At 45.2% G+C, this 14,849-nt stretch overlaps 1 protein-coding gene across 1 annotated transcript in view; it reads left to right on the top strand.

The window, feature by feature from the left end:
* LOC106574005 (obscurin) overlaps window positions 1-14,849 on the top strand; it is a 56,875-nt gene that overhangs the window by 24,434 nt on the left and 17,592 nt on the right. Inside the window, exons 24-44 of the mRNA XM_014149500.2 lie at window positions 48-317; window positions 601-867; window positions 1,090-1,356; window positions 1,696-1,962; window positions 2,269-2,538; window positions 3,050-3,328; window positions 3,447-3,704; window positions 3,866-6,505; window positions 6,650-6,725; window positions 6,801-6,898; window positions 9,113-9,222; window positions 9,641-9,844; window positions 10,018-10,100; window positions 10,210-10,383; window positions 10,522-10,681; window positions 10,810-10,917; window positions 11,134-11,298; window positions 11,504-11,662; window positions 12,067-12,244; window positions 12,429-12,542; window positions 12,645-12,812. Of these exons, the coding sequence (XP_014004975.2) occupies window positions 48-317; window positions 601-867; window positions 1,090-1,356; window positions 1,696-1,962; window positions 2,269-2,538; window positions 3,050-3,328; window positions 3,447-3,704; window positions 3,866-6,505; window positions 6,650-6,725; window positions 6,801-6,898; window positions 9,113-9,222; window positions 9,641-9,844; window positions 10,018-10,100; window positions 10,210-10,383; window positions 10,522-10,681; window positions 10,810-10,917; window positions 11,134-11,298; window positions 11,504-11,662; window positions 12,067-12,244; window positions 12,429-12,542; window positions 12,645-12,812 (6,315 nt within the window). The remainder of the gene's footprint in view (window positions 1-47; window positions 318-600; window positions 868-1,089; window positions 1,357-1,695; window positions 1,963-2,268; window positions 2,539-3,049; window positions 3,329-3,446; window positions 3,705-3,865; window positions 6,506-6,649; window positions 6,726-6,800; window positions 6,899-9,112; window positions 9,223-9,640; window positions 9,845-10,017; window positions 10,101-10,209; window positions 10,384-10,521; window positions 10,682-10,809; window positions 10,918-11,133; window positions 11,299-11,503; window positions 11,663-12,066; window positions 12,245-12,428; window positions 12,543-12,644; window positions 12,813-14,849) is intronic.

Raw genomic sequence — 14,849 nt, 5'->3', positions numbered from 1 at the left:
TCCTAGAAGCTGTTGATCTCACAGTATGCGTTTCTATCATTGTTCAGCCGTCCCAGTCACTTTCAATCAGAAACTAAAGAACCAAGAGGCTCCGGAGGAGGGTAACGTGACATTGCGCTGCGAGCTGTCTAAATCGGGAGTCTCTGTGGAATGGCTGAAGGGAGAGGAGCTGCTGAGGGAAGGGGAGAGGTACCAAATGAAACAGGAGGGGAGGACTGCTGAGATGGTCATCAGGAATGTGGTGCTGCAGGACGCTGGGGAGTATAGCTGTGTCACCGCCTGCAATGTCAGGACAGCAGCTTACATCAAAGTTAGGGGTATGGTCTTTGCTCATTTTTTAACATACTAATACATTGATATACTGTTTATTCTTCAAAGGTTGTTGGCAAATGTGTTATTCTGAAAATGTAAATATCTTTGAATATAATTTCTGGATTGTGCATTGGATGACACCAAGTACATTTTCCACAAGGGGGCATAGAGGGATACACATGAGATTAATCATGATGCCTTCCTGTCAAATAATCTGTCAGAGGATGTGTAGAAATCAAAGCAGTTGAGCCAGATAATGTCTCAGTCTTAGATACATATTCTTCTCAGCCCTCCCTGTGACATTCACACAAGAGGTCCAGAACGCGATGATCAAAGAGGGGGACAATGGGGAGTTCTGGTGTGAGCTCTCCAAGCCTGGAGCCCCAGTGGACTGGAGGAAGGGGAGAGTCATCCTGAAGTCTGGAGACAAATATGAGATGAAGCAGGAGGGACGCATCACTAAACTGCTCATCCATAATGTGGAGGAGAGTGACGCTGGGAAATACACCTGCAAGACTAAAGACGCCCAATCAACGGCTGAACTGACCGTGAAGGGTGAGTCAGACTGATGATAGTACTACACTTTGTATAACATTTGTTTCATCCCAGTTGTTGTATTCAACAACAATATAGTGTATAAATACCAGAGACGTGTTATAACATGTCTGATATTTCATGGGTTCATGCAATCCCTCGTTTTATACTTTTCCACTATAGGGACTTTAGTTTGTGTATGTTTGTATATGAGTCGCCAATTTACTTGTTTGCTGTCCCCAGCTCCTCCCATCACGTTCAAGGTGAAGTTGAAGAACCAGGAAGTCGAGGAGGAGAACAGTGTGACGTTATTCTGCGAGCTCTCTAAACCAGGACTGACGGCAGAGTGGAGGAAGGGAGAGGAGCTGCTGAAGAATGGAGTGAGGTACCAGATAAGGAAGAGAGAGGCAACGATGGAACTGACCATCAGGAAAGCAGTGCTCGAGGACACCGGATTCTACAGCTGTGTTTACGCAGAAGCCAAAACCACTGCCACTGTCAACATCACCGGTAAGAGGAGATGCTATTGGTTTCTTAAGGGGGGTTGTGTATTTTATTATAGTAAACACAGCAATAAGTGAAGGTAATTTAGGAGGATGGGCACCCTCTGTTCAGCCTGGTTTCTGTTAAAGGGATATTTGACTCAAAAACGATCATCTGCTTATTTTTGCTGCTCTGTACTGAAAGTGCTCTACATCTTAAAATCAATTGCTGACATGCATACCTTTTTGTGATTGTATTAACAGTGGACTTATGAACAAGTCGTTTTTGAGTAAAATATCCCTTTAAGCACTTTGTGACATCTTTGTAAAAGTACTAAAATGGTTGGTTTTGATTTCATGTCCTCAGCCATACCTGTCACCTTCAAAATGGGTCTTAAGAACCAGGAGGCCCCAGAGGGGGGCATCGTGAACCTGCGCTGTGAGCTGTCTAAGGCTGGAGTCCCGGTGGAGTGGTGGAAAGGCAAGGAGGAGGTGAGCCCTGGAGGAAGGTACCAGATGAAGCTGGAGGGAAAGGTAGCGGAGATGCACATCAAGAACATCCAACCGGAGGACGTGGGGGAGTACAGCTGTATATTCGGAGATCAGAAGACCACTGCTGAAGTCAACGTGAGAGGTACAGTACATGTTACATGTTGTCTGGCTGTCATTTTTGTTGGATATGAAAGGCTCCTTCACCAGGAATTGAAGAGTTGAAGTATGGGCCTCCCCAGCAACTGTACCAACGTGGAATAGAATGCACAATAAAGCAAGAGATCAATGTAGCTGGTCTCTTTAGGTATAAAACCACATATCTATTCTAGAATAATGGTTTTTCATAACAAATTGTGACCTATACAGTATCGTACTCTGTAGGTAGTATAGGGCAATGGCCCCGAAGCACAAGACATTTTCAGATGATGTCCATCTCTGGTCCATACAGCTGCTGCATCAGTCTTCTTTGAGAAGGAGCTAGAGAGCAAGGTGGTGATGGAGGGGACGTCAGTGGTCCTCTCCTGTGAGGTCTCCAGCGTTACGGTCCCCGTCACCTGGAGGAAGGATGCCTGCCTGGTCACAGACGGGGAGAGGTTCACTTTGAAGAAGAACGGCCCTGTTCACACCCTGGAGATCAGGAAGTTGAGTCTGGAGGACGCCGGGGAGTACAGCTGCATCACCAGGGGAAAGAAGACCACAGCCATGCTAGTTGTGAAAGGTAGCCCAACCCCATCCTACACTCTTAGAAAAAAGTTCCAAAAGTTTTTTTTGGGCTGTCCCCATATGAGAACCCTTTTTGGCTCGTGGTAGAACCTTTTTTGGTTTCAGGTGGAACCCTTTTGGGTTCCACATAGAACACTCTGTGGAAAAGGATCTACATGGAACAAAAAAGGGTTCTACCTGGAACCAAAAGGGTTTTACCTGGAACCAAAAAGGGTACTTCAAAGGGTTCTCCTATGGGGACAGCCGAAGAACCCTTTCAGGTTCTAGATAGCAAAATCTAAGAGTTTACTGAATGTAGATATGTAGAGTATATCCTCATTAAACTCACAAAATTGAAGGAACCCAATGAGTCTATGTTTGCCCCTTTTGATATGTGATTATTGTAGGTAGAGGATAGGTTATACCTTGCTTACTTCTTTGCATTCTTTTGAATGGGTAATCTCCTCTGTATGGCTTGCTACATTATCCTATAAATAGTTATCCTGATCCTAACCCTTTCTCTACAGAGCGTGTGATGATCTTGTCAGGACTGAAGGACATGAAGATCATGGCCGGACAGGACGCAGTGTTTGTGTGCGAGCTGTCCCACAAGGAGGTAAGCGAGGGCGAGTGGTGGCTGGGCTCCAGCCTCCTGCAGAAGAACGAAATGAACCAGATGAGCTGCCTGGGCCACCAGCAACGCCTGGTCCTGACCATGACCACGCCGGAGGAGACCGGGACCGTGGCCTTCGTGGTCGGGGAGGAAAAGACCTCCGCCCAATTGCTGGTGCTCCCCAAACCCAAAGGTTTGCCACCTCTTTTGATTTTGTTACAGTACAATGTGAATTATACACTATAATCACTAATATGTGTATGCAGTTAGAAGGTGTATATGTAGTTTACTCTGTTTCCTGTCTTTGTCAGTACTCATTGAGAAGAAGCCTGGGGACATCGTCATCATGGAAGGGGAGACAGCCACTTTATTCTGTATGACCTCTGACCTCTTTAGCCCTGTCACATGGAGAAGGAACAGGATGCCCATCCTGAACGGAGATAAGTATGAGACTCGTAAGGAGGGCAAGCTCAACCTGCTGCTCATCCATGACACGGAACCAGGGGACTCTGGGATATACTCCTGTGACACTGGTGACATGCAGAGCAGCGCCAATCTGACTGTCAATGGTAAGGATTTCTAATAATTAAGAGCAAAGTAACATAACCAGGAACTGAGGTTTATCTCCGGGGGTTACAATATTCAGAATTTTCTCTTTGCATTACTCATCCTAACATTGGTCAAATGGAACATAGATTTCCAATTCCCTGATTATCTTCCATCTCTCCAGAGCTACCTCCTTACTTTGAGGAGGAGCTGCAGGCTGTGGAGGCTGAGGAGGGGGGCACTGCCTTCCTATCCTGTGAGCTGTCTAAGCCTGCGGTCCCAGTCCAGTGGAGGAAGGGCCGGCTACCTCTCAGGCCCAACAGGAAGTACAAGTTGAGGCAGGACGGCTGTGTGTTTCAGCTACACATCCTGGAGCTGAAGAAGGAAGACAGTGGCAGCTACACGTGCCAGGCAGGTGGTGTGGAGACCACCGCCTCTGTGGCAGTAAAGCCTCCCTCAGACAAGACAGATCCTCCCAAGACAATTCCTCGCACAAAGGCTGCCTCTCCCACTACTCCACCAGAAGAGGCCCGACCTGGCCCTCCAGAGCCAAAGAAACGGGGCATGACCCGGTCATCCATTGTGGAGTCAGAGGAAGACCTGGAGCTTGAGGAAAAAGAGACAGTGGTAAACCCACATAAGAAACAGTCATTAAGGTCTATGGGTAAAGAGACTAAGGTAGACCAGCAGGAGAAACAGAAAGTGAAACAGCCAGTAGGTATGGTGAAGGATACCATAGCAGAAAAGACCCAGAAACAGCTAGTACCACCACTGAGGTCTAAAGGAAAGGAGGCAACTATGGTGAAGGAGACACAGATGGACCAGAGGGAGAAAAAGCCAGTGAAACAGCCAGTCAGCGCTATAGTGACAGACACAGAGGAGAAAAAGTCTATGGTGAAGAAGACTGAGATAGACCCGAGGGAGAAAAAGATATTGAAAGAGATTGGGGTAGACCAGGTGGTGAAACAGCCAGTTCCACCAGAGAGACGAGCATCTATGCTGTCTGATGCTGGGGTAGAGCATGTAGGCAAAAAGCCAGTTCCACATGCGAGACGAGCTTGTGTTGTTTCGGATGCTGCGGTAGACGAGGTGAGGAAACAGCCAGTTCCACCAATGAGACAAGCATCTGTAGTGTCTGATGCTGGGGTAGAGCATGTAGGCAAAAAGCCCGTTCCACCTGCGAGACGAGCTTCTGTTGTTTCAGTTTCTGATGCTGGGGTAGACCAAATGGTGAAACAGCCAGTTCCACCAGTGAAACAAGCTTCTGTTGTTTCAGTGTTGGATGCTGGGGTAGAGCATGTTGGCAAAAAAACAGTTCCACGAGCGAGACAAGCTTCTGTTGTTTCAGTGTCGGATGTTGGGGTAGACGAGGTGAGGAAACAGCCAGTTATACCAGCGAGACAAGCTTCTGTTGTTTCAGTTTCGGATGCTGGGGTAGACGAGATGAGGAAACAGCCAGTTCCACCAGCAAGACGAGCTTCTGTTTCAGTTTCAGATGCTGGGGTAGACGAGGTGAGGAAACAGCCAGTTATACCAGCGAGACGAGCATCTGTTGTTTCAGTGTCGGATGCTGGGATAGACGAGGTGAGGAAACAGCCAGTTCCACCAGCGAGACGAGCATCTGTTGTTTCAGTTTCGGATGCTGGGGTAGACAAAGTGAGGAAACAGCCAGTTCCACCAGCGAGACGAGCATCTGTTGTTTCAGTTTCGGATGCTGGGGTAGACGAGATGAGGAAACAGCCAGTTCCACCAGCGAGACGAGCATCTATTGTTTCAGTCTCGAATGCTGGGGTAGACGAGGTGAGGAAACAGCCAGTTCCACCAGCGAGACGAGCATCTATTGTTTCAGTCTCGAATGCTGGGGTAGACGAGGTGAGGAAACAGCCAGTTCCACCAGCGAGACGAGCATCTATAGTGTCAGATGCTGGGGTAGAGCAGTTAGTTAGGTCTGTTAGATCTAAAAAGGAGAAAGATATAGAAATATACCATCAGGACAAACAGCCAGTGAGGTTTATGGTGAAGGAGACGGAAAAACACAAGATTGCGGAGGATGGTAACCAAGTCCATATCTCAGAGGATGGGTCCTCCACTGAGGCCCCCACCCAGGTAAGAGTCAACCAGAAGACCAGCAAGCCTGTAGTTGCTGTAACTGGAGTTCCCAAGGGGCTCCCGATGACTAAGCAAGTTGACGAGACTGAACCTGACATGGAAATCAGTGTAGAGGACGAACCTGAGATGCTGGATGCCGCCATCAAGATCCAGGCAGCTTTCAAGGGATACAAGGCCCGCAAAGACATGCGGCCAATCTTCAAGCAGGTGTTCAAGAACCAGAACGTTGAGACCAACGGTACCATCCAGCTAGCGTGCGTGGTGGAAGGGAAGTCTAATGCAGTACGCTGGCTGAAGAACGGCCAGCAGATCATAGGAGACCAACGCCACCACATGAACACCTCTGAGGATGGCATCTGCACACTGGTGATCATCAACATGTCAGCCATAGACACTGGGGTCTATACATGTGAGGTGGTCAACAAGTTTGGTGTGACCTCATATAATGGCAACATTACTGTGGGTCAACCTCAAAAGCCTCCATCCTCCACCCAGAGGCCTGCAGCCCCAGCACAGCCCTCCACCCCTTCTGTGCACCCAGTCCTGGCCTCTGTTGGCCCTCTCCAGCCAGCCCAGACCTCCACCTCTGGGAAGGAGACTATGGGTTCTGTGGAGAGTGAGGGGATCTCCCTGTGGCAGGCCTACAACCTGACCGAGGAGGATCCCCGCAATACCCTGCAGGAGAGGAGGGCCTCACTCATCTCCGCCAGCTCTAGTAAGTCAAGTTAGAAACATGACAGATGTCCTTAGTATGTGAACTGGGGCATATGCAGTAATTGTGTCTGCCTTTGCAAGGGGTGAGTTGTAACTGTTTGGTTGATAGACTGAAAATCATATTTTGTTTTCTCTGTCTCTCCAGTGTCTAGTCCCTCGGACTACGACACAGCTCCAGATTTCATAGAGCCTGTTGGCATCATCCCCAAAGATCCCTGCAGGTAAGACCTTCATAATCTTCAATTAACAACCAAAGACTTTTAATCATATGTTAATAAGCAAAAATATTCCCACAGGGAAAAGGAAGCCATTAAGACAGAGGAACAGGTACCCCATAAGGATAAAGAACAGAAAGTTACCCCTCAACCACCAAAGAGGCATTTGAAGGTCAAAGGTCAGCCATATTTTATTGTGTCGTTAGACCTAAATATTGAGTTGTTGCCTTTTGTGGTTATGGTATTTCACGTTGTACTGAATCCATTTACTTTAACACTGATTGTACTGAATCCATTTACTTTAACACTGATTGCTGTAAATGTTATAATAATTTGATATCATACACATGTAATGGGTTTCAGTCAGCGTTGTGTTGTGTAGAGTAAAGACAGTGTTGTAGATGTAGAAAATAACAGGTATCAGTACCTATCAACAGCATCTGCACCTTCTCCAATAGGAAAAGACACAGTGATGCATATACCTATACATGTATTTGTGCACAAGCACATGCAATGCATGTGGCACCACAATTTACATCCACTTTACAGTGGCTTTTGAAAGTATTCACCCCCATTTTTCCTATTCACCCCCATTTTTTAATTCCAGGTTGCCTTACAACCTGGAATTAAAATTGATGGTGTTCTCGGGGTGATGAGATGTGTTTGGTTTGCGCCAGACATTGGGTTTTCCTTGATGGCCAAAAAGCTCAATTTTAGTCTCATCTGACCGGAGTACCTTCTTCCATATGTTTGGGGAGTCTCCCACATGCCTTTTGGCGAATACCAAATGTCATTGCTTATTTTTTTTCTTTAAGCAATGGCTTTTTTCTGGCCACTCTTCTGTAAAGCCCAGCTCTGTGGAGTGTCCGGCTTAAAGGGGTCATATGGACAGATACTCCAATCTCCACTGTGGAGCTTTGCAGCTCCTTCAGGGATATCTTTGGTCTCTTTGTTGCCTCTCTGATTAATGCCTTCCTTGCCTGGTCCCTGAGTTTTGGTGGGCGGCCCTCTCTTGGCAGGTTTGTTGTGGTGCCATATTTTTCAATAATGGATTTAATGGTGCTCCGTGGGATGTTTCATATATTTTTTTATAACCCAACCCTGATCTGTACTTCTCCACAACTTTGTCCCTGACCTCTTTGGAGAGCTCCTTGGTCTTCATGGTGTCGTTTGCTTGGTGGTGCACCTTGCTTAGCGGTGTTGCAGACTTTGGGGCCTTTCAGAACTGGTGTATATATACTGAGATCATGTGACAGATCATGTGACACTTAGATTGCACACAGGTGGACTTTATTTAACTAATTATGTGACTTCTGAAGGTAATTGGTTTCACCAGATCTTATGTAGGGGCTTCATAGCAAAGGGGGTGAATACATATGCACTCACCACTTTTCCGTTTTAAATCTTTTAAAATTTTATGAAATAAGTTATTTTTTTCATTTCACTTCACCAATTTGGATTATTTTGTGTATGTCCATTACATGAAATCCAAATAAAAATCCATTTCAATTGCAGGTTGTAATGAAACAAAATAGTAAAAACGCCAAGGGGGTGAATACTTTTGCAAGGCACTGTATTATACATTATAATATAAAACTAAAAAGAATACAACCCTTTGTAATTCTCAAATAGAAAAGGGTAACATACCTGCAGTGAATTATAATATTAAAATAATAAAATAAATAAATAAAATGTTATCTGCACCTGTTGGATAGTAAAGCAATATCACGTTCAGTCCCTTCAATTCTCATTGAATGCAATGTACAGCTAGCATAGAATGCTAAGCTCATTAAGGCGAACATTCCATTAAGATTGTGTACGAAGATAACATTCTAAACAAACAGAATTCAGACTCCGTGCATGAATAAAGTTTACAGGGAACACATTCTGCTACTTTTTAGTAGAAATATAGTGATATTTACACACTTTTAACGTTATAAATGTCAGAGCAGAAAAACACATACCTTCTCCAATGTGAGCAGAAGACAACAAACAGTGAAATGGATGATGCAACACAGATTCAGGAGAGCTGGGCTAAACCATTCTACATGTCTTGATTGTCATAATTATACCACCTTTGTTAAACTCAAATGACAGATAAAGATTCATAATAATTGTATAAATAATACACCAAAAGTCATGGTTATGGTTAAGGCAATACCACAGTAGAAGTACAAATTCAGAAATAGAATAACCCATAAAGTGTCCTCATTGAACCAGTCCAATCTATGATCACTAAGTTGAATTTAAATAATAAGAGTGACAATAGTCTGGTACGAAAGCTATCTTGTTCATAACCTAAGGGAACAACATTACCTTGCTACATACTCATTACTCAATCACATTTGCACGCTTCTGTTTACTTCTCTCACTTCCTCTGAATGTCCCACCAGCTACGGATTCCAAACTGAGGACTCTGTCCCCGAAACACCACTGTGCCCATACGCCTGCTGCTCTCACAGGTTTTGGCTCAGAGTCAGATGGTGATGAGGACAGAGGAGAGGTACAGTATGGTCTACTTTGGAAAAACTTCCTCATAGCAGCCCCCCCATTTTAACACCCCTACTATTCCGATAAGTGCCAAGGGATCTTTAGTGACCACAGAGAGTCAAGACACCCATTCATCATCCCATCTGAAAGACGGCACCCTACACAGGGCAATGTGGGGCATTGGGATATTTTTTTATAGACCAGAAGAAAGAGTGCCTCCTACTGACCCTCCAACACCACTTCCAGCAGCATCTGGTCTTCCATCCAGGACCAACCCTGCTTGGCTTCAGAGGCAAGCCAGCAGTGGGATGCAGGGTGGTATACTGCTGGATTATACCATAAGCAGTAATTTATGATCAAAAGATACAAATGTGAAACATTTGTGGCTATAGCGTTTTGGAACTAAACTTTTTACCAACTTTTTTCCACAGACATTTGATATCTATGTGGCCAGAGCTAACTGCACCTCTCAACAAGGTGGCAACAAGGAGACCTTTGTGTTGAAGGAGGGCCAGTACGTGGAGGTCTTGGACTCTGTCCACCCTGAGAAGTGGCTGGTCCGTACCAAACCCTCCAAGAACACCCCCTCACGCCAAGGATGGGTCTCCCCTGCATACCTGGAGAAGAAGAGAAAGGTATTAGGTCATCAGTATGTCCTGGTAAAGGATGGACATAAAATGGACAAAATTGACATATTTTGGCCATGCAATCAACTACTTTTTATGTTTCTTCACATAAACAGGATTCGTCAGAGGTAATGATAATTTTTGACTGTACATTTATTCAAACTGTTTTGCATTTTGTAAAGGAGACATTCCCACAAGTGAGGACACCACAACAGGAGATGGATGGATCAGGTTCTACAGAGGAAGAGTACAGAAGAACATTAAGGTGAGTGAATTAATATTGTCTGATCACAGTGAGAGTTCAGCATATTTGATTAATATAGTCTCTTAAAGAATACTGTCAGCATTCCATGTGATATTTCTTACTTCTTTAGCCAATTGATCCAGGGGCTGATTGATGGGGAGGAAGAGTTTGTGAAGGAGATGAAGGACTTTACATCCCATTACCTGCACCACTTAGACACTAGCCCTCATGTCCCCATCAACATCATCAACCAGAAAGAAACAATCTTCCGCAATATCAAGGACATCATGGCTTTACACGAGAGGTGATAACGTCACAACTGTTCTCTTTGTCGAGAGTGAGAGCTGGTTAATCAAATAAAATGCTGTTTAAGATACATTTTTTAACTCATGTAATGAAAAACGAGGTAAATACTGTCCTTATTTTCCTATCCCCTACTCAGGTCTATTCTGCCCAGGCTGAGCGAGTGTTCTACTGATGATGACGTGGCCATGCACCTGCTCAAACACGCAGAGGACTTTCAGAAGTATCTGCAGTACATGATGGGCCAATCACAGGCAGAGGCCTGTGTCACTGACAAGACCATCCAGCAGTACTTCAAGGCATGCAGTCAGATCATTTACCATAATGCACAAAAATTGACCATGACACCCAGAAGAAAAACGATTTGCTCTCACATGCTCCCAGTTTTCCACGCTGACATTCACGTATATTGACCTTTGTGTTCCAGCAAAACACGAGAACAGAGCCTGAGCACCCCGAAATTGCAGTGCTGGATGTCATCACCTTCTTACAGAGACCAGCGGAGAGGATTCAGACCTACCAGGCCTTGCTCAAGGTCAGTGCTCATTATCCGATTCTAAGTGTCCATTTTGAGACCTTTCCAAAGCATTAATCCATGGATTTCTCCCTGTGTGTGTGTGTGTGTATGTGTGTGTGTGTGTGTGTGTGTGTGTGTGTGTGTGTGTGTGTGTGTGTGTGTGTGTGTGTGTGTGTGTGTGTGTGTGTGTGTGTGTGTGTGTGTGTGTGTGTGTGTGTGTGTGTGTGTTGACAGGAGCTGATCAAGAACAAGGCTAAGTGTGGGAAAAGCTGCTGTCTGCTGGAGGATGCATTCTCCATGGTGTCCTGTCTGCCCTGGCGTTCTGACAACCTGCACCAGGTGTCTCTGATTGAGAACTACCCTGCCCCACTCACTGCACTGGGAGAACCCGTCCGCCAGGTAACTCACCCATAACCCACAAAGAGTGGTTGAGGGGCATCATTGGGGACACGGCATCATTGAAAGCTGAAATGTCAATTAACTGACTGGATAAAACTTGCAATGCACCATCTTGATTACGTGTTTGAGATGTGAATGAAATAATTTCTTCATGGATAATGCAGTTCCATCTGAAGCTTTGATACCACGTCTTTCCTCCTCACAGGGTCCCTTCACTGTGTGGGAAGAGTCTCCTGAGATCAAGACGTCCTCCCAGGGGCACCAGAGGCAGGTGTTTCTCTTTAAGGACTGTGTCCTCCTTTGTAAGCTCAAGAGAGACCCCGGCATGAACTCTGACACCTACGCCTTCAAGAACAAGATGAAGGTAAAACCTGGCACTCATCCTTTGTCTTAGTCAATGTAAATGTATAGTCCAAACCCTTGCAGCAAACATAATGTGGTTGGAACCTAGGTGTCCTAAGAGACTTTGTTATCCCTCTGAGCTTAAACCAACGCATTAGCTTGGGGAGATAAGTGTTCAGGCTTCAGGCAAGCCTACTCATCTTATGAGTGTGGCAAGGTTATAGTTTTATTTTAGTTTTGATTTTAATTTGAAATTCAGTTAAATTTCAGTTCGTTTTCAGACCTGATTACATTGTTTTATAAAAGTATTCATATTTAGTTATAGAAATCGATTATTATTCATTTTAGCTTCAGAGAGGTTTCCCGAACAATCTTCATTGCACATAGAGTACCTCCCTTGTAATATGAGCATCTCCCCCTCCACAGCTGAATGACGTGGAGGTGAAGGAGATGGTGGGGGGAGATGAGAAGTCCTGGGAGCTGTGGCACGAGCACCGCGGCTCAGTGAGGAGGTACACACTGCAGGGTCATTCCACCCTGCTCAAGCTGTCCTGGCTCAAAGACCTGAGAGAGCTGCAGCAACGCTCCAGCCTGACTGCTTCTAGTGAGTTCCTCTGACTAGGTCTTTTGGTAATGTCATTTGTTGAGTCTGCCTAGGACTATCAGCGGTTCGGTCCCCTGTTAGCGCTGTCCAGCATTAACTTTATCCAATGTTAGCTCTAGGGAGCAGTAGCTCTGTTGCCTGGTCTCTTCCCATTATTACAGTAGTCTTGTGGTTGTTTCTTTAGGTCCACCAGAGTTCAAAGTTCTCCTGGCTGACTGCACAACAAAGATTGGGCAGACAATCAAATTGGCATGCAAAGTCACAGGAACACCCAAACCAATGGTCAGCTGGTTCAAAGGTAAAAGAGTGAGCAGCATAGTAACCCTTTTAAAAAACATTTCTATTTTTTGACATAAGACGTTTTTAAACAGAAGTACGGTCTCTGACATGACTTCCCCAGACGGCCTGGTCCTAGAGGACGGCCCTCACCACATCATCACTGCAGACCGGACAGGAACCTGCTGTCTCATTCTGGACGGGGTCACTCCCAAGGACTCTGGACAGTACGTGTGCTATGCCTCCAGCCCCGTGGGTCATGCTAGCACACTGGCCAAGATGGTGGTGGACGGTGAGTGTAATGATGGGGCGGTAAGTCGGAAGCAGGTGCAACGTTTTCATTAAAACCAAGAACACGACACTAACTTAAACCTCTTACATCTAGACGTTCCGCTAGCGGAACACCTGCTCCAATATCCAATGATAGGCGTGGCGCGAATTACAAATTCCTCAAAAATACAAAAACTTCAATTTTTCAAACATATGACTATTTCACAGCATTTTAAAGACAAGACTCTCCTTTATCTAACCACACTGTCCGATTTCAAAAAGGCTTTACAGCGAAAGCAAAACATTAGATTATGTCAGCAGAGTACCCAGCCAGAAATAATCAGACACCCATTTTTCAAGCTAGCATATAATGTCACAAAAACCCAGAAGACAGCTAAATGCAGCACTAACCTTTGATGATCTTCATCAGATGACACACCTAGGACATTATGTTATACAATACATGCATGTTTTGTTCAATGAAGTTCATATTTATATCAAAAAACAGCTTTTTACATTAGCATGTGACATTCAGAACTAGCATACCACCCGCAAACTTCCGGGGAATTTACTAACAATTTACTAAATTACTCACGATAAACGTTCACAAAAAGCATAACAATTATTTTAAGAATTATAGATACAGAACTCCTCTATGCACTCGATATGTCCGATTTTAAAATAGCTTTTTGGTGAAAGCACATTTTGCAATATTCTGGGTACATAGCCCAGCCATCACGGGCTAGCTATTTAGACACCCGGCAAGTTTAGCCTTCACCAAAATCAGATTTACTATTACAAAAGTTTGATTACCTTTTGTTGTCTTCGTCAGAATGCACTCCCAGGACTGCTACTTCAATAACAAATGTTGGTTTGGTCCAAAATAATCCATCGTTATATCCGAATAGCGGCGTTTTGTTCGTGCGTTCCAGAAACTATCCGAAATGGTAAATCAGGGTCGTGCGCATGGCGCATTTCGTGACAAAAAATTGCTAAATATTCCATTACCGTACTTCGAAGCATGTCAACCGCTGTTTAAAATCAATTTTTATGCAATTTATCTCGTAAAAAAGCAATAATATTCCGACCGGGAATCTCCTTTTCGGCAAACAGAGGAAAAACACAAAGACGGGGGCGGCCAGTGCACACGCCTAAGCCCACAGTCCCTTGATCGGCCACTTGAGAAAGGCGATAATGTGTTTCAGCCTGGGGCTGGAATGACGACATTCAGGTTTTTCCCGGGCTCTGAGAGCCTATTGGAGCCGTGGGAAGTGTCACGTTACCGCAGAGATCCTTTGTAATTGAATGAGATTTCAAAGAAAGACAATAAATGGTCAGACAGGCCACTTCCTGTAAAGGAATCTCTCAGGTTTTGACCTGCCATTTGAGTTCTGTTATACTCACAGACACCATTCAAACAGTTTTAGAAACTTTGGAGTGTTTTCTATCCAAAGCCAATAATTATATGCATATTCTTGTTACTGGGCAGGAGTAGTAACCAGATTAAATCGGGTACGTTTTTTATCCAGCCGTGAAAATACTGCCCCCTAGCCATAACAGGATAAGGCAGTACGCTGATACACAAGAACAATACCAACTGGTGAGTGAACATGGGAGAGTGACATAAAGGGGAGGAAATTATGACGGTAATGAGTCCAGGTGTGAGTCATAATGATTAACAGGTGTGCGCAATGATGATTCCCAGGATCAGTGGTTAGTATTCCGGTGACATCGCGCACTGGAGGGGAGGAGCAGACGTGACAGTACCACCCCTTCTGACGCGCAGCTCCTGCCGCAGGACAACGACCCCGGGGACGAGGAGCGGGTCAATCCGGGTGGCGAAGTTGGAAATCATTCATGACTTTAGGATCCAGAATGTCCTCCACCAGAACCCAACACCGCTCCTCAGGGCTATACCCCTTCCATTCCACCAGATACTAGATCTGACAGCATGCGCCGGACTGCCATCTATATCCGGGGGGGTGGGGGTGGTGGGGTGTCGTAGGGGACAGCATCAGCTAGGGGACCAGGAACCACCAGCCTGAGAATCTAAACATGA

This window comes from Salmo salar, chromosome ssa16 (genome assembly GCF_905237065.1).
Source record: "Salmo salar chromosome ssa16, Ssal_v3.1, whole genome shotgun sequence".
Taxonomy (NCBI): Eukaryota; Metazoa; Chordata; class Actinopteri; order Salmoniformes; family Salmonidae; genus Salmo; species Salmo salar.
Note: the sequence above shows the minus strand (reverse complement) of the source record. Positions and strands in the feature narration are given on the sequence as shown.